This window comes from Homarus americanus, unplaced genomic scaffold (assembly GCF_018991925.1).
Source record: "Homarus americanus isolate GMGI-L3 unplaced genomic scaffold, GMGI_Hamer_2.0 scaffold45226, whole genome shotgun sequence".
Taxonomy (NCBI): Eukaryota; Metazoa; Arthropoda; class Malacostraca; order Decapoda; family Nephropidae; genus Homarus; species Homarus americanus.
The window spans coordinates 17,501-37,500 of NW_024715428.1; the positions used below are offsets into that span (position 1 = coordinate 17,501).

General features: G+C 44.3%; 1 protein-coding gene across 1 annotated transcript in view; it reads right to left on the reverse strand.

Annotated features, from left to right (window-relative positions):
• Positions 1 to 20,000, reverse strand: part of LOC121857772 — a 66,747-nt gene that overhangs the window by 6,669 nt on the left and 40,078 nt on the right. The window contains exons 3-4 of the mRNA XM_042353926.1: positions 1,275 to 1,316; positions 350 to 662 (exon numbers count right to left, since the gene is read on the reverse strand). Of these exons, the coding sequence (XP_042209860.1) occupies positions 350 to 662; positions 1,275 to 1,316 (355 nt within the window). The remainder of the gene's footprint in view (positions 1 to 349; positions 663 to 1,274; positions 1,317 to 20,000) is intronic.

Here is a 20,000-nt window from a genome sequence, read left to right on the forward strand (position 1 = left end):
GTTATACTTGGATACCGACTTACTGTTTCAACTCATATATACGTCTCTCTCTCTCTCTCTCTCTCTCTCTTCATTAATAAAACCTACAGACGAGCTTCAACAAAAAAAGGCGTCAGTGATAAAGATATAATGTGCCTTCTACGGTGTGTCCTTTAGGTTTTATGGGGAATTACCGACTCACAAAAAACCTTCCACAGAGGCTCACAGTGTAATGCTCCTCACTGCGTCGCCCAAAGAAGAGTAAAGCTGTGTGGTGATGTACAGACAACTAGACGCGAACACAGACATAGAAAAAGAGACTAAAAGACACTGTATATTCAGGTAGATAACAACAAACAAAGCGACTCACTTTTGTTCCAGTTGGTCCAAGTCTTCAGGGGAGGCGTAACTGGTGACGTCACCGAGCCTCGAGTCTGTGATTGGTCGGGACTCGCCAGGGGGTGGGGCGGAGTGGAGGATTAACGCTTGTAAAAAATTATCCTCAGGAGAAAGTAGGACGAATCTCTCTGGCATGATGGACTGAGGAGGGCGCCCCAAGTCCCTACTGTTGGCGGTGATACTGCTGCCGCTACTGCTGCTAGGCACGCTGATGCTGCTGTAGATGCTGTTCTCGCCCTCCCTCTGCTGTTGAGACTGCGGTTCTACACCCCAATCCTCGCCCCCTGAAAATGAACAAGAAAGGTACTGAGGACTTGTGAGGACAAATATGATACTCCTATAAATGTATGATTATATGTATGTATGTATGTATGTATGTAATATATAGGTATTAAAAGGAAAATATGTTCACTTATTACAGGTAAGTACAGGTAAAAATAATAATCATACGGATCTTTGAGACGCCCTACACCCACACACCCATCACCAGGTAACCATCAACCTCACCTCCCAAGACCTGGAGGAGGTAATGACTCACCTGCCTACAGCGACCATATTACATCAAGCAGTGACCCTCCATAAGTAATGTCTTTAATTGGGTTCAAAATCATAGGTAGATCCTAAGAGAGTAGATTATGAAGAAGTAATGAGAAAAGAAATTAAAGATAGCATGAGAGAAATGAGGGAGAATAGGGTGAGGAAGGGAACTAAATTGAGGGAGAATAAGGTGAGGAAGGGAACTAAATTGAGGGAGAATAAGGTGAGGAAGGGAACTAAATTGAGGGAGAATAAGGTGAGGAAGGGAACTAAATTGAGGGAGAATAGGGTGAGGAAGGGAACTAAATTGAGGGAGAATAAGGTGAGGAAGGGAACTAAAATAGAAGACCAGTGTTTACCTTCGTCCAGTGGTCGCCGTAGACCGTACACAGTGGCGCCATCTGTAAGGGAGACGAGCATTTATAACCTGGGATGAAGATTAAGTAAACAATGGGTCATAATCTATTGAGAAGACGAATTATTAGTGGCGCCATTTATTGAGAGGAAATGAATCATGATCTGAAAACTAATGCCGTGTTTAGTTAGACGAAATGAGTTAATAGGAGATAACGGTGGTGACATTTGATGGGAAAGAACTACAAGTTTGTGCAGAAAAAATATACGACATTTGTTGAGTAGAATAGATGTCTCAGGCTATACACGTCTCAGGCTACATGTCTCAGGCTACATGTCTCAGGATACATGTCTCAGGCTACATGTCTCAGGCTACATGTCTCAGGCTACATGTCTCAGGTTACATGTCTCAGGCTACATGGTCAAGACAGAGCTAATGGACTTTTGACGACTTAACCTACCACTTGAGTCTGGTTGTGTCTGCTGTATAGTGGCAAGGTCGAGATCCACCTTGTTCCCTCAAGGATCATTACCCGTAATAGTCTTGCGGCGGTCATCAAGTGTTGAAAGAGAGAGAGAGAGAGAGAGAGAGAGAGAGAGAGAGAGAGAGAGAGAGAGAGATTTGAACAATTCCTGACACAATATTTACGCATAAGGACCCCCCCGCCATAAGGACCCTCCCCGCCATAAGGACCCCCAAGACCCCAGCCAGATGTGTTTGTTTGTCTTTACGGTTAAAAGAAAATATTGAGCTGTGTTTTTCCTCTTCTCTCCCAATCCTTTCAATATGATTTTTTAAGCACCAAGTTTCCAGAAAGTTAAGCAGATTAATTTTCCGAGAATTTCGATAACCTGGTTTAAATATTTACCTTAACTTTGTGATATATTTAAAAATAATAAGAAATAATAATTAACGGTTTATTGAGAAAGTTCTGTAGCCCGAAGGCTGAAAATATACATTAGACAAAAATGACTTATTACATACAAAGACATGGGGTGGGTGGGTCGTTTAACAAGAGCTTTCATTACTGAAAGAAGAAGGAACAATGATTGAACATACCAATTATTATAGTTTACAGTTGATGGCCCAGGCCTGGAGACACCAGGTGGTGTGGTGTTCACGTGGTGTAGTAACTCGTCCTCGGGTGTTGACATAAAGAACCTCACGTGGTCATGGGGACACCGCGTGGTGTGGTGTTCACGTGGTGCAGTGACTCATCCTCGGGTGTCACAGTACCTCATTCTGCCAGGTGGTGTTGTGTTATCTCGTAGTCATGTGTGAACCCGACCCACTGTTGTTCCCATGGTGGACTGATTAGCACCTCCTGGTCAGACGATGGTGGTCATTTCCCAGGGGTGCTTATCTCAGTGGTAAGTCACTGCTCTCACTGGTACTGTCTGGTGCTGAATTCACTGGACAAAACACTGTTCATCACTGTTCAACAATGATCCCACTTCTTTCCGAAACGAAATTGTCGCTTTTGATTATGTTGATATCCCGGTGGTGAGGATGGGTCGGGGAGAGGGACTTGAGGAATGGCCGAACATAGCCAGGGTCAGCAGCGCCTGGTAGGTCTTGACTCTCCTGTGGTCAAGGATGTAGTGTGTGTGTGTGTGTGTGTGTGAGTCGATATACAAGTAGAAACCAACGTACGTATATACAGTATATAGATCCATTATACCAGGTATCTATATATTCACATTATATATTATACAAAGAGAAATTTAATTATGCATGGCGACACGTGTTAATGAGGAGGGACGAGGGTCTTCCTTCTGTATATCGTAACACATCTATGAGAGGGAAATCAGGGCCCATTGAGGTCGACGGCGGCAGCTGACAGGGAAGCCCCCAAGGTCGGTGTGAGGCAGAAAGGACAAGCCCATACACGTGGCTTCTTTCATCACACCAGTTTCCTGTGTGTGTGAGCTTCACCTGAGGATTACCCACTGGTGATCATCAACTCTTCCCACACACACACACACACACACGTTCTCATGTACCCCTTCCCTCTTCCGTCCTGCACACACCCTCGCTCCTTCCCTCCCACATCCTCCCTCCCCCTCCCACATCCCCTCCTCCCTCCCCCACCTACACCCTCTCTCCACTCCCCCACCAACACCCTCGCTCCCTCCCACCCACACCCTCCTTCTTCCGTCTCCCTTCCACACAATTCAGAGAGAAGTGGGTCAGTTTGTTACCTTGAATGACCAGCCAGTAAACAGCAGGTGATTATACCAATTAGGTGATTAGACCAATTACGTGATTAGGTCAAGGATACAAGGTAGCATATAATAAGAGGCCATCAAGGTTTATAGGTCAATTTGAGGTCAAAATTAGGTCACTGATGCCAAATTTTAGATATTAACCATGAGACTTGTTTATAAGGTATTGGGGGAGGCTGGAGGCCAATAAAAAAAGTAGTAGTAGTAGTAGTAGTACCAATCCAGAGGAGATTGCTGCAACCGAACATCAAAATTCAGTTAAACTCACGGCAGCCCTCACTGACCACATAATGGGTCAGAACGCATCAGGGGAGGTGGATACCAGTGAAGTAAACAAGATTCGAATATCCATTACGACAGAACGACAGCACTGCCAAAGTGCTAAGCTGCAGCAACTGATGGGGCAAGTACCAGAGAATTTGAAAAAAAAAGTAGCTATAGCACAGGAGGTGGGCGCCTCGAACTGGTTAACTACGTTACCGATAAGGGCAAATGGTTTCAGTCTCAATAAACAAGAATTTACAGATGCCATTGCTCTAAGGTGCGGTCGGCCAGTAGAAGGTTTGCCCTCCCAATGCGTGTGTGGCTCTTCCTATGACGTCGATCACGCCATGGTGTGCAAGAAAGGGGCTTCATATGCATGAGGCATGGCGAAGTAAGGGATCTCACAGCAAATTTGTTGAAGGAAATCTGCCGGAATGTCATGGTAGAACCGACCCTCCTTCCATTGGATGGTGAGATCTTCTAACATAGGACTTCAAACACATCTAACAAAGCCCGTGTTGACGTCAGTGCTCGAGAATTCTGGACGCGGGGACAGCGAGCTTTCTTCGACATCAGGATTTTTTATCCAATGGCCGCATGTCACCGTAACTTAGCTCTCGATGCTGCACACAGGAGGAACGAGAATGACAAGAGAAGGGCATATGGGGAGAGAATTCAAAACGTTAATCAAGGCAGCTTCACTCCTCTAGTATTCACAACCTCTGGTGGGATGGGACCAAGTGCAAGATGTTTCTACGCCAGACTCGAGGAGGTGATCTTTGAACAGAAGCAGCAGCCCAAAAGTTATGTTACAGCCTGGATGAGATGTCGACTGTCTTTCTCTCTCCTTCGGTCGGCTTTGCTCTGCCTCAGGGGAACGAGAGCTTCTGCCCCAATGCCGACAACTGCTGCAGATATTGACTATGAGGCTACAGTCACTGAATGCCGCATAGATCTGCGGCTCGACTAATTCAACACAGATAGGATAGCTACTTATGTATTAGGATATTTAATATTAAGGTAATTAAATGGCAGCGAAGAGGAGGCTATTAGAGGAGGATGGAGGCCATGTCTACAAAAAAAAGTAGTAGTAGTAGTAGTAGTAGTAGTAATTATAAGGCTCCTCGCTCGAGTGTTCGTTAGTCTTCATCTTGCACTAATTAAGACGTAGTTAAAGATTAATTTAAGTTTATTATAAGTTAATCCAGATAATATAATAGTTAGTCCGGATAATGGAATAGTCAGTCCGGATAATGCAATAGCTAGTCCGAATAATGCAATAGTTAGTCCGGATAATATAAAACTTAGTCCGGATAATGCAATAGTTAGTCCGGATAATGCAATAGTTAGTCGGGATAATGCAATAGTTAGTCCGGATAATGCAATAGTTAGTCCGGATAATATAAAACTTAGTCCGGATAATGCAATAGTTAGTCCGGAAAATGCAATAGTTAGTCCGGATAATATAAAACTTAGTCCGGATAATATAAAACTTAGTCCGGATAATATAATAGTTAGTCCGGATGACGTAAACACTTTAACCGGCTGAAACATTAATTGTGGTTGTTTACTGGTCAGGAATATATGTTGAAGTGTTTTGTAGAGATGAAGAAGGAAGAGACGGGAGGAGGAAGAGACGGAAGGAGGAAGAGACGGGAGGAGGAAGAGACGGGAGGAGGAAGAGATGGAAGGAGGAAGAGACGGAAGGAGGAAGGAGACGGAGGAGGAAGAGACAGGAGGAGGAGAGACAGGAGGAGGAAGAGACGAGACGGAGAGGAGGAAGAGACGGAGGAGGAAGAGATGGAAGGAGGAAGAGACGAAGGAGGAAGAGACGGAAGGAGGAAAGAGGAGGAGGAAGAGGAAAGAGGAAGAGACGGAAGGAGAAGAGAGGAGGAGGAAGAGACGGGAGGAAGAGAAGGAGAGAGGGAGAGAAAGGAGAAGGAGGGAGACGGGAGAGGAAGAGACGGAAGAGAGGACGGGAGACAGGAGGAGGAAGAGACAGGAAGGAGGGAAGAGACGGAAGGACGGAAGAGAAGAAGAAGGAAGGAGAGAGAAGAGAGGAGGAGGAAGAGACGGAAGGAGGAAGAGACGGGAGGGAAGAGAGGAAGGAGAAGGAGGAAGACGGAAGGAGGAAGAGATGGAAGGAGGAGAAGAGAGGGGAGAGAGGAAGGAGGGAAGAGAGGAAGAGAGGGAGGAGGAAGAGAGGAGAGAAGGAGGAAGAGACAGGAAGGAGGAGAGATGGAAGAGAGAGGAAGAGGAGACAGGAGGAGGAAGAGATGGAAGGAGGAAGAGACGGAAGGAAGAGGAAAGAGACGGAAGAGACAGGAAGGAGGAAGGGAGGAGCAGGAAGAGACAGGAAGGAGGAAGAGACGGAAGGAGGAAGAGACGGAAGGAGGAAGAGACGGAAGGAGGAAGAGACGGAAGGAGGAAGAGACGGAAGGAGAAGAGACGGAAGGAAAAGAAGAAGTCACGAATTTAATCAACGCTAACTTTGACGTCACAGCCAGACAGACAAACAGACACAGTTAGTACATTCCTGTGTGTGTGTGTGTGTGTGTGTGTGTGTGTGTGTGTGTGTGTGTGTGTGTGTGTGTGTGTGTGTGTGTGTGTGTGTGTGTGTGTGTCTGTGTCTGTGTGTGTGTGTGTGTGTGTGTGTGTGTGTGTGTGTGTGTGTGTGTGTGTGTGTGTCTGTGTGTGTGTGTCTGTGTGTGTGTCTGTGTGTGTGTGTGTGTGTGTGTGTGTGTGTGTGTGTGTGTGTGTCTGTGTGTGTGTGTGTGTGTGTGTGTGTGTGTGTGTGTGTGTGTGTGTGTGTGTGTGTGTGTGTGTGTGTGTGTGTGTGTGTCTGTGTCTGTGTCTGTGTGTGTGTGTGTGTGTGTGTGTGTGTGTGTCTGTGTGTGTGTGTGTGTCTGTGTCTGTGTCTGTGTGTGTGTGTATGTGTCTGTGTGTGTGTGTGTGTGTGTGTGTGTGTGTGTGTGTGTGTGTGTGTGTGTGTGTGTGTGTGTGTGTGTGTAATAATAATAATAATAATTAACGGTTTATTGAAAGAGCATGGCAGCCAGAAGGCTGAAAATATACAATTACATAATTGGGGAATGGGTCTCTTGATTTACAAATGATGTACAAATAACATAAGTGATACAAATATGATATATAATAATTAGGTGTTGATAATTTTTACAATGGTTGGGACTGGGCTGTTCTTGAAGCAATCAGTTCGTGCTCCTATGGGCTGGATGAGGTTGGGCAGGTGTGGCCACGTGGCCTGGACAGTAGCTTAGGGCAATGCAGGTGTGCTCCATCCTTCAGGTTAGGTAAGATCCAGCCACACTCAGTATTGCTGTGTTTTTGTGCTTTTCCTTCGAGTTAAAATTGCCAATTTTGTCTGTCACTTGTGGGTTGATCGTCAATCTTTACACTGTACTGTTGGCGTGAAGATGTTGATAAATCCAGATGGGAAGGAGGAGATGGGGAAGGGGAGGGCCCGACAGACCGGGCTGGCAGCTGACAACAAAGTCTGTATAGTAGGCGATTTTAACCTTGGCCAAATAGATTGGATTGACCTTACGGGTAACTCAGTATCAGAGGATGTCCTCGAAACGATCCAGGACTGTTTCCTAAGTCAACATATAATCGAACCCACCCGGGGTAGTAATATACTCGACTTAGTTCTGTCGAACAGAGAAAACCTCATTAGCAATGTCGAGGTAGGGAACGAACTTGCAAACAGCGATCACAAAGAAATTAGATTCCAGTTAGATTTTCAGGTCAGATGTAAGGAGAATTCCATTAAAGTCCCAGATTTCAGAAGGGCAAACTTTGAAAGTTTAAAGAGGCAGCTGAGAGAGGGGGTGTCGCCCTTGGGCGTGAACCTGACAGATGACACCGACCTGATAACGAGATTTGAGATTGCCGAGTTCCACGACAATTTAAATAGTGAGTTACTTAATGCACAAAGGCAGAACATACCATACAAAAAACTCCGATCAGACAACAATGACCCTAAATGGATAAATAATTATTTAAAGAACATTATTGGCCAAAGGAAGCCCATAGGTAGAAGGTTAAATCATGGAGAAATTTACCTCCGGGAGTATTATAAGGTATTGGCCGGTAGGGTTAAGACCGAGATAAGAAAAGCAAAGAGAAATAATGAACTGAAGATAGCAAGGGAGGCGAAGACAAACCCCAAAGGATTCTACCAAATGTATCAAACTAAAACACGAGATAAGATTGAACCAATATGTTCAGATACCGGCGAGCTAACTGATAACGATGGAGAAATGAACAATAATCTGAATAAATATTTTTCAACAGTTTTCTCCACCGAAAATTTAAATATGATACCCCAGGCACAGACTCTATACAGAGATAGTGAAGAAAACAAATTAAGTGAGATAGTAGTGACTAGTAACGATGTTAATAAGCAAATGGACAAACTGAAGCCTAATAAGTCACCTGGTCCCGATGAGATATTTGCCAGAGTATTAAAGGAATCTAAGGAAGAGCTTAGTATGCCCTTAGCAAAGTTGTTTAACATATCATTAAAAACAGGTGTAGTACCAGAATCCTGGAGGATAGCGAATGTAATACCGATTTTCAAGAAGGGGGATAGATCACTATCCTCTAACTACCTCCCAATCAGTCTAACATCAATAGTAGGCAAATTACTAGAATCAATCATTTCAAACTCTATTCGAAACCATCTGAAGAAGCACAAGTTGATCAATGATTCCCAATATGGCTTCACAAGCGGGCGTTCATGTCTAACTAATCTATTGACATTCTTTTCATCAGTTTTCGAATCGGTGGACGAGGGGCACAATTATGATGTGGTATATCTCGACTTTAGCAAAGCCTTCGACAGAGTCCCCCACGAAAGACTAATTAGAAAGGTAGAAGCACATGGCATCAAAGGTAATATCCTTAAATGGATTAGGGCGTGGTTACGGGACAGGAAACAGAGAGTGAGCATAAACGGCACTAAATCGCATTGGAGCAACGTCATTAGTGGAGTTCCCCAAGGCTCAATACTTGGACCATTATTATACATTATATACATAAACGACATAGATATCGGCATAGACAGCAACATAAGTAAATTTGCTGATGACATTAAAATAGGACGTGTAATTAAATCTGACGAGGACTCTGCAAAACTACAGGAAGATCTAAACAAATTTTTTGAATGGTCGGAAAAATGGCAGATGAAATTCAATGTGGACAAATGCAAAGTACTCAGTATAGGAGATGTAAACAGGGAAACCAGTTACCACATGAACAACGATGCCAATGTGGAATCCGAATGCGAGAGATTTAGGAGTAATGATAAGAAAGAATCGTAAGCCAAGTAAGCAATTGTTTTTGCTCGTAACAAGGCTAATAAAGTACTTGGGTTCATACAAAGGAGTGTTAGTTACAAGACTAGCAAAGTCATCTTAAAATTATATCTAGCGCTTGTGAGACCTCACCTGCATTACGCAGTTCAGTTCTGGTCACCGTATTACAGAATGGATATAGAATCCTTGGAAAGAATCCAGAGGAGAATGACAAGACTAATCCCGGGCTTTAGGAACCTTAAGTACAGAGACAGGTTAAAGCATCTTAATTTGCACTCCCTCGAGAGACGTAGAGTGAGGGGCGACATGATAGAGGTGTATAAATGGAAGTCAGGGCTAAACAAAGAGGACATTATAAAGGTACTCAAACTATCCAACCAGGAGCGAACTCGTAATATTTTTAAATTAGGCAAATTTAGATTTAGGCGCGAAATAGGTAAACATTGGTTTGAAAATAGAGTAGTGGATGAATGGAACAAGTTACCAAACATCATCATTAACTCGAATACACTGCATAGCTACAAACATAGGTTGGATGGATATGTGAGCAATAGGGGTTGGGTATAAACGGGACTGCCCAGTATGGGCCAATAGGCCCGCTGCAGTTTCCTCCATTCTTATGTTCTTATGTTCCATGGTCAAGAGACCACGGCCGCGTTAGCGGGCAGCGCCGACTACACACGTCCTTACCCTGTGAAGGCTGAAGGAAGTGTGTGTGTGTGTGTGTGTGCATATTTTCCGTCATATCGTCTCAGTATTAAAAAACTCATCCGACTGTTCACCAACACTGAAAGATTCTCAGAGATTCTTAAGTTAGGTTAGGTTAGGGTAAAATTGTCACCCCCAACCCTAGTGATACTCGTAACGTCAATACAATCCTGACGTCATGTTGGGTTCCTGTTCTTCATAAGTTCAAGTTCCTAAAATTGAAGGTAATATCTCCATGCAGTCAACCAAGAGAAGGTGGAGGGGTGCGGGGGTGGTGGTTGAGGGTGTGGGGGTTTGTATCGGGGTGGGAAGGGGAGAGCCCTGTGGTGGGTGGGGTTGGTGGGGGGGTGGTGGGGAGACCTGTAGTGGGGTGATGGTTAGGGGTGTTGGACCTGTGGTGGGTAGGTAGGGGAAAGACCTGTGGTGGACACCTGTAGGGGTTAGAGGTGAAGGGGGGAGGAGGGGGGGGAGACCTGTGGTGGACACCTGTAGGGGTTAGAGGTGAAGGGGGGAGGAGGGGGGGGAGACCTGTAGTGGGTGGTGGAAACGGTCACTTTCACACCTGACTGTAACTGTCCAGGTGAGGTCGCTCTCTCACGCTCACAGGTGAAGTAATAAGATGTCCACTGCCACGAGTCGCCGAGCTTATAACGCTATTTTTCCATAGTTCATATATTGAACACTTGTGACTGGCCATATAAGAATGGTTACATACATACAGTGACCTCTGCTGACCTGACCTTATTTACTTAACGGAAGACGATAAGTTTGGTTAACATAATTTTCAGGTGGTTTAAAAAGATGCATTGTTGGAGCTATTTCCCGGCTGACGACGACTGACACTGTATGTAACAGAAAAGGTTAATGCAACGTCTGGCTGACTACAGCTGACACTGTATGTAACAGAAAAGGTTAATGCAACGCCTGGCTGACTACAGCTGACACTGTATGTAACAGAAAAGGTTAATGCAACGCCTGGCTGACGACGGCTGACACTGTATGTAACAGAAAAGGTTAATGCAACGCTTGGCTGACGACTGCTGACACTGCAGGCAGAAGAAAAGGTTAAGGCAACGCCTGGCTGACAACGGCTGACACTTTATGCAGCAGAAAAGGTTAAGGCAACGCCTGGCTGACAACGGCTGACACTTTAAACACATTAAGACACTCTCCTGGTTAATGATTATAGACAAGAAGTCAATCCTGTTTAACTTTCTGGCCTTGAGGGAACCATGGAACACCAGGACCACGGAACACCACGGAGAAGTAAGACCACGGAACACCACGGAGCACTACAGAGAAGTAAGACCACGGAACACCACGGAACACCACGGAGAAGTAAGACCATGGAACACCACGGAGCACTACAGAGAAGTAAGACCATGGAACACCACGGAACACCACGGAGAAGTGGAACACCACGGAACACCACGGAGAAGTAAGACCATGAACACCACGGAACACCACGGAGAAGTAAGACCATGGAACACCACGGAGCACTACAGAGAAGTAACACCATGGAACACCACGGAACACCACGGAGAAGTAAGACCATGGAACACCACGGAGCACTACAGAGAAGTAAGACCATGGAGCACCACGCAACACCAGGACCGCGGAACACTACGGAGAAGTAAGACCATGAAACACCACGGAACACCAGGACCACGGAACACTATGGAGAAGTAAGATCATGGAACACCGCGGAACATCAGGACCACAGATCACCAGGACAACGAAATAATATGACAAAAGAACACAAGGAACGTGGAACACCAGAACAACGGAACATCAGGACCAAGGAACGATTTAAAACTAGCTTTACGAGAGAGAGAGACAGAGGGGCAAATCCCAAACTGATAATAAATTGGGTAAAAGAAGATTCGAGTTTATCGGCCCCTGAAGGAGGTGACACAATTATCGGGTGCGGGAGACCTTAACATATTCCTAACACACTCTTAAGTTATAATGACACACACACACACTCACACACACACACTCACACACACTCACACACACACACACACACTACGTCAATCTTACTTTTTGCACTGTCACTATGTTGAAATGCCCTGTAGTTTGAGCTTTTCCCCATCTAGTTATTATATATCATATTTGTATCACTTATGTTACTTGTATATTATTTATAAATCAAGTGACCCATTTCCCAATTATGTAACTGTATATTTTCAGCTTTCTGGCTGCTATGCTCTTTCAATAAACCGTTATTTATTATTATTATTATTATTATTATTATTATTATTAATACTTCTTCTTGTTTTGTGTGTGTGTGTGTGTGTGTGTGTGTGTGTGTGTGTGTGTGTGTGTGTGTGTGTGTGTGTACAATGGGAAGGACCACACTGCAGTACATCACTATTAAGCTCTCAGTTTCTACTTTATTTTCCTCCCTTGCCCTCCACTCTCTCACCTCCTCTTCCACACGTCTCTCCCTCACCCTCACCCTCACCCTCTCCCTCACCCTCTCCCTCTCCCTCACCCTCACCCCTCTCCCTCACCCCACCTCCCCTAAGTGACAGGCACCACTAGACACTCCCAGGTGGCCGCCATCACAGCCTCGGCACTTAATCACTCATCAATTAGGCTTCACAAATTGTTAACATCTTAGGTAATGAGGGTGATTACCTGTGATGAGGTGGAGGGAAGGAGGGAGGGGGAGGGAGGATGAGGGTAGGGAGAGAGAGAGAGAGAGAGCCGAGAAGAGGGTGGAAAGAGAGAGGGAAAGAGAGAAGCGTAGGGAAGGAAAGAGGGTGTGAGGAGGGGAGAAGATAGGGTGGAGGGTAGAAGAGGAGATGGGGAAAGGAGGGAGTATGAGGAGACGGGTAGAGGGCGAGGAGAAAGAGTGAGAAGGAGTGGGAGGAAGGGAAAGAAGGGGGTCAGGGAAGGATTGGAGGCTAAGGGAGGTGTGGGGGGGGGGAGGAACAGAGGGGCGAGGGAGGGGTGTAAGGCGAGGCCAACAGGTAAAGTGAATCACCTGGTTTTAATGAACCACAAGTTGATTAGCTATTTTGGGAAGCAATAAAAAGAAATGATTGTGGGCGTGATTAATTGACGATATTTTGCAGTAATTTCTGGCAATTTGGTATATTGACGGGATTCTGGCGTTATTTCTGGTGGTTTGTGTTATTGACGGGATTCTGGCGTTATTTCTGGTGATTTATTGGCGAGTTTGTGGCTACCATCAGTGGGCCCTTATACTAAACAGAGCCATTACGAGCAACTAACATCGCCTGGCGTACGTCACGGTTAAGTTGATAAGCCTGGCGAACGTGTACCAGCTTTTTCTCCCCCTTAGAGTGTAGACAGGTAGGGAGAGAGAGAGAGAGAGAGAGAGAGAGAGAGAGAGAGAGGTATCACAACACACACACGCCCTCCTACAGGATAAGGTAAACCCCTAGGGACGCCCATCTACCTGTAATCTTCCTGCGTGACTAAGTCCTTCTCACCCCCTGTGATCCTCAGCACCCTGTATGATTCAAAATATTATCTCCACTACCCTGTATGATTCAACAATATCCACAGGGAGCCTAGAGACAGTTAAGGTTATGTGAGGCAGTGATTCTTACAACTCCAATCTTTACTGACCTATCCTATGTCCTATATCTATCACCCCTCTTCCACTTCCCTCTTCTCTTTTATGTAACACGTTCCCTTTTCCCGTCTTTCTCAACCCCTTCCATATCCTGTAATCTTTTCCTCTTCCCTCTAATCTCCCTTCCCACACGATTTAGCCTCAGTTTCTCATCTATCATTCACATCATCACATTCTCTCTCTCTCTCTCTCTCTCTCTCTCTCTCCTCTTAACTTCCCGAACACTCTCCTCTCTCCCCTGCTCCGCTCTTCCTCCCCTCCCACTTTCTACTCTTCCTCCTCCTCCTATTCTCCGTCTCCTCATCCTCCTCTTCCTCCTCCTATTCTCCTCCTATTCTCCTCTCCTCCCACATTCTCCCCTGCTTCCCTCCTCCCCCTCATTCAGCTTTGAGAGGTGACAAAATACCATAATACTCTTATAAACTCCCCAGGGAGATAACCTTCTCGCCCAAGGATACCTGGAGAGAGAGAGAGCCCGTCAGCTCTCTCTCTCTCTCTCTCTCTCTCTCTCTCTCTCAGTTTGTCTATCTGTGTATCTCGTTTTCTCTATCTATTTCTGGCTCTGTCTGCTATAGAGAGAGAGAGAGAGAGAAAACTAGGTCCAAAAAATTCGCCAAGATTAAGGTGGGTGGGGAGAATAGGTAAGGGAAATTATTATTAATGGGGTAAGACCGCTGTGGTGCCATTGATGACCTGGAGGGGAGGAATTACGGTATTAGGGGAAAAATGATAAGAGTCGGGCAAAGATGATGGGGGAAAAATAGAGGAAATAAATGAAAGTGCGAGGAGGTGGCAGTGAAAGATCAAGGCACTAGGGGAAAAAATTATAATGTGGGAAATTTGATAGGGAGGGAAGAGGGAAAAATGTTAGAGGGGATGAAGAGGAAAATTGAAAATCTGGGAAAGTGATGGAGGGAAAAAGAGAGAAAAATGATAATACGGGAGAAAGTGAGGGAAAACGGTAATAGGGAAAATAATGATGTAGAAAAGGAAAAAATAGAGAAAAAAAAACCGAAGAGGAAAAGTTATTATAAGTAACATTATGAGAAGGTGGCAGGGGAAACAAATTATACACTAGGGGAAAAAACTCACTAAGGGAAAAATAAATGAACAAAGGAAATAAGTGGTAGTGAAGAATTAAATAATCGAGAGAAAGAAAACCAAATACACACACACACACATTATCAGAAGAAAATACAACATTGTTAAAATTAGCGGCGGCGAAAGTTGTTTTAAGAAGCCACAAGACGTCAGGTTAAGGGGAGTTGACAGTAAAAATGTCTCCCAGGTGTTGATTGAAAAAAAAATAACCAAAACAAAAGTCAGGCTAAAGTTCTTCTCCAACAACTTGTGGTGGGATAATGGAAAAAGACAATCTTAGCTGTTGGTGGCTAGAGGATTATAGCCTTTATTACTGGTGTGTGTAAGGGCGAATGTTGAGAGCAAGACGAGTCATTTCCTTTCACTTGAGGGTTAAACACAGACTTCCATTAAACTTGCTCAATGTAGCAGAGTGTCTCGAACAGAATCACTATCCTCACTACTGGCCTGATACAAGTCTGAGTGTCTTGACGGGGGTATCAGGATCAAGCTGCTGTGGATCCTCTAAGGCAAGCTAAACTCTCCCCTAACAGAGCCACTGTTGGACACACCCTACCACTGTCCAAGTGAACCTTCAAAACTGTAACCAGGAAAGAACTTGTTGATGAATTTGAAGAAAACAGACGAGTGTAATCAGGTGTTAGTTAATACATTGTCTACCATGATGGATGTATCAAGTAAATATATGGAGCGAGTTGCCAGATCAGTAGACCACAGGATGTAGCCAGATCAGTAGACCACAGGATGTAGCCAGATCAGTGGACCACAGGATGTAGCCAGATCAGTAGACCACAGGTTGTAGCCAGATCAGTAGACCACAGGATGTAGCCAGATCAGTAGACCACAGGATGTAGCCAGATCAGTAGACCACAGGATGTAGCCAGATCAGTAGACCACAGGATGTAGCCAGATCAGTAGACCACAGGATGTAGCCAGATCAGTAGACCACAGGATGTAGCCAGATCAGTAGACCACAGGAAGTTACAGGTAGACTAATGTTAGGATACCTGTACCTCTGGCAGTGTGTCCCTCATGCTGATGTGAACAACACAAAATATTCTGACACTCAACGCCACAATATCCTGACCTTTTGGGGATCTGATAAACACCTTTTCTGACCTCTACTCTGTTATCCTTTTTGTGCTACCGCTCACAGGATGCGTATCAGGTGCACAATAAAGTAGCTGCTGCGTACGGTAAGCTTCCTTTCAGTATTATATCACACGCCCACACACGCTCACACACTTGCTCACGCGCTCCCTTATACACATCCCCAATACACATGCCCACACAGGCGCCCACATTACCCCCCCCCCCACTCCGCCCGCCCGCCCCCGCCCACGCACACTCTCCTGTCTTTATAGTGGACGAGGAATGCAATTTTTGCGTGCAAGGCGAAGTAGTGACCCAAGTTGAGCTATAAAGATGGGGATGCTTGTGGTAGTGGTGGTAGTGGCGATAGTGGTATTAGTGGTAGGTGTTGATAATGGCATGTCTGTATTTCTAATTGAGTCTGTCTATCCACCTATCTTGCTCTGTCTGTCGATCTTAAGCTATATGTCTTTCTACCTGTCTATCTGTCTGTCAGCAGCCAAAACACTCCACCATCAGAGAGGAGTCGACTTCGGGGGAGAAAACACAAGCACTAAATAATTCACTGCAACATTTCCTCAATACCATCCTCGACCCATCACTGCTCTCAAAGTCACCCTTGTCTCAGAGGTCAATGATTCCTTAAGGTCAAGGTTGATATAGACCAGCAAGGGGAAGGTAAGGTCAGAGGTCACAACAGAGGGATATTTTTTGAGACAGATGGAGAAGAAAGAATATTGTGTTGAGTCGTCATATGAGAACCAGGCAGACATCAATAAACTGTTCAGGTGAGTCTAGTGAACCCCTGGAGGTCAAAGGTCTCTCACACACACACACACACACACACACACACACACACACACACACACACACACACACACACACAAAACAAAAACAATTACAAGATAAAAAAGCGACAAAAAACAACAAAAAAGGCCTCAGGTGAACCAACTTCTTACACGACCGGAATTAACTTGGGATGGCTTCTGTAATTGGTCATTGGTTTGAGACTCCGCGCGATGTTTGAGCCAATAGGAACCCTCAAGCCTTGGATATTGCGTAATATTTTAGCCAATAGGAATCCTTGGTGCACTTAAGTGTTTTTAACTTGAGCTCGGGAAATATCTTTCTCAGTATCACCCGGTTTTGCTAGAGAAGTGTGTGTGTGTGTGTGTGTGTGTGTGTGTGTGTGTATGTGTGTGTGTGTGTGTGTGTGTGTGTGTGTGTGTACCAACTATCAAAAATTATTTATTGTCTTTATTTGGTTTATTGTTAATTGAGGTTAATATTTACTACATCCAGGTCATGTTCAGCATCTATGAGGTCACATTATTATCTCCCACGCTTGACCTGACCACTAGATCCAGACACAGTTACCATAGTTCGAGTCAGGTTGATCAGTGATGAAACTTGACCTGGTTCAGCTGTCAAAAGTGAATTAGGGTCAAATCTGTTACTTGGGTCACCTCGTGTAAGACAATTGACTGTGACCCAAGAAATCACAAATAATGGGTTAGGTTAAGTTAGGTTAGGTCAGGTAAATGCCCTGAGGTGTGTGTTCCTCTCCCTCACCTGAACATAACCTAACCTAATCTAACCATTGACAACTTCCTTCCATAATATATTCCCGTCTGTGACTTATTTTCCCGGTTGACATATTTTCCAACTTTCTGCCTCACGGGGACAAAATTTACTCTCTCACTGGTCCATCATCGACTTGTGAATAATACAAATGAAAAAAATAAAATTGAGAACGATTTTTTTTTAACATTACGAGTTACTGAAGTTTAGATTACCATAAAATTGTTTTAAGAAGCGGCGGAAAAAATAAACTGCTAGCCTGAGTTGGTTAAGAAAAGACTTGGGTATTTATATTATGAATGGTGATGTCTCTATCTCTCTCTCTCTCTTCTTTCTCTCTCTCTCTCTCTCTCTCTCTCTCTCTCTCTCTCTCTCTCTCTCTCTGTTCCTCTGCCTATGTTTCTTTCATTCAGTCTTTCTCTCTATTAGTCTTTCCTGACCCTCCCTCCTTCTCCCCCCTCTCTCTCTCTCTTCTTCCTTTTCCCCATCTCTGGCCAAAGGAAGGCTATAGGTAGAAGGATAAATCGTGGCGAAATTCACCTCCGGGACTATTATAGGGTATTGGCGAGTAGGGTTAAAACCGAGATAAGGAAAGCAAAGAGGAATAATGAGGTAAGGATAGCAAGGGAGACAAAGACAAACCCCAAAGGATTCTACCAAATGTATCAAACTAAAACACGAGAAAAGATTGGAACAATACGGTCAGATACCGGCGAGCTCACTGATAATGACAGAGAAATGAGCAATAATCTGAATAAATATTTTTCAACAGTTTTCACCACCGAAAATTTAAACATGATACCCGAGGCACCGACTCTATTCAGAGATAATGAAGAAAACAAATTAAGCGAGATAGTAGTGACTAGTAACGATGTTAGTAAGCAAATAGACAAACTAAAGCCTAATAAGTCACCTGGTCCCGATGAGATATTTGCCAGAGTATTAAAGGACTGTAAGGAAGAGCTTAGTATGCCCTTAGCAAAGTTGTTTAACATGTCCTTAAAAACAGGTGTAGTACCAGAATCCTGGAGGATAGCGAATGTAATACCGATTTTCAAGAAGGGGGATAGATCACTATCCTCTAACTACCGCCCAATCAGTCTAACATCAATAGTAGGCAAATTACTGGAAGCAATCATTTCAAACTCTATTCGAAATCACCTGGAGAGGCACCGATTGATCAATGATTCCCAGCATGGCTTCACAAGCGGACGTTCTTGTCTAACTAATCTATTAACATTCTTTTCATCAGTTTTCGAATCGGTGGACGAGGGGCACAATTATGATGTGGTATATCTCGACTTTAGCAAAGCCTTCGACAGAGTCCCCCACGAAAGACTAATTAGAAAGGTAGAAGCTCATGGCATCGAAGGTAACATCCTTAAATGGATTAGGGCGTGGTTACAGGACAGGAAACAGAGAGTGAGCATTAACGGCACTAAGTCCCATTGGAGCAACGTCACAAGTGGAGTTCCCCAAGGCTCAGTACTTGGACCATTATTGTTTATTATATACATAAACGACATAGATATCGGCATAGACAGCAACATAAGTAAATTTGCTGATGACACTAAAATAGGACGTGTTATCAAATCTGACGAGGACTCGGCAAAACTACAGGAAGATCTAAAAAAATTTTTCGAATGGTCTGAAAAATGGCAGATGGAAATTCAGCGTGGACAAATGTAAAGTACTCAGTATGGGAGATGTAAACAGAAACCAGATTACCAGATGAACAACGATGCGCCAGAGAAATCCGACCTGCGAGAGATTTAGGAGTAATGATAAGTAGGAACCTTAAGCCAAGTAAACAATGTGTTTTTGCTCGTAACAAGGCTAATAAAGTACTTGGGTTCACACAAAGGAGTGTTAGTTACAAGACTAGCGAGGTCATCCTAAAACTGTATCTTGCTCTTGTGAGACCACACCTGGATTACGCAGTTCAGTTCTGGTCACCGTATTACAGAATGGATATAGAATCCTTGGAAAGAATTCAGAGGAGAATGACAAGACTAATCCCGGGCATTAGGAACCTTGAGTATAGAGACAGATTAAAGCATCTTAATTTGCACTCCCTCGAGAGACGTAAGGCAGGCACGACCTGATAGAGGTGTATAAGTGGAAGGCAGGGCTAAACAAAGGGGACATTACAAAGGTACTCAAACTATCCAACCAGGAGCGAACTCGTAACAATGGTTTAAAATTAGATAAATTTAGATTTAGGCGTGAAATCGGTAAACACTGGTTTGGAAACAGAGTAGTGGATGAATGGAACAAGTTACCAAATATCATCATTAACTCGAATATGCTGAATAGCTTCAAACATAGGTTGGATGCTTATATGAGCAATAGGGGTTGGGTGTAAAGCAGGACTGCCCAGTATGGGACAATAGGCCCGCTGCAGTTCCTCCATTCTTATGTTCTTATGTTCTCTCTCTATGTTTCTTTCATTCAGTCTTTCTCTTTTTGAGTCTTTCCTCCTCCCTCCTTCTCCCCCTCTCTCTCTCTCTCTCTCCACTCACTCACAAACCCTCTTCATTGCCACATCAAGTGTACCTTAAAGAAAGCGCTGGGAACGTGAACTTAAGAAGGCACAGTCAGAGGCGCGGCTGGTGAAAGCAGTGAGTGAAAGTCAAATATGAAAGCACGTCTCAAGATGGTTGTATAAGAGCTTTCTTTTATGAGATAGTGTTGCTCTCTCTCTCTCTCTCTTTCTCTCTTTCTCTCTTTTTTATAGGTACACGGATCACCTGTTGAGTTACTAATTGGATTTTCTTCCACCTGGCCGTTTTAAACTTCTACCTGTTTCAGAG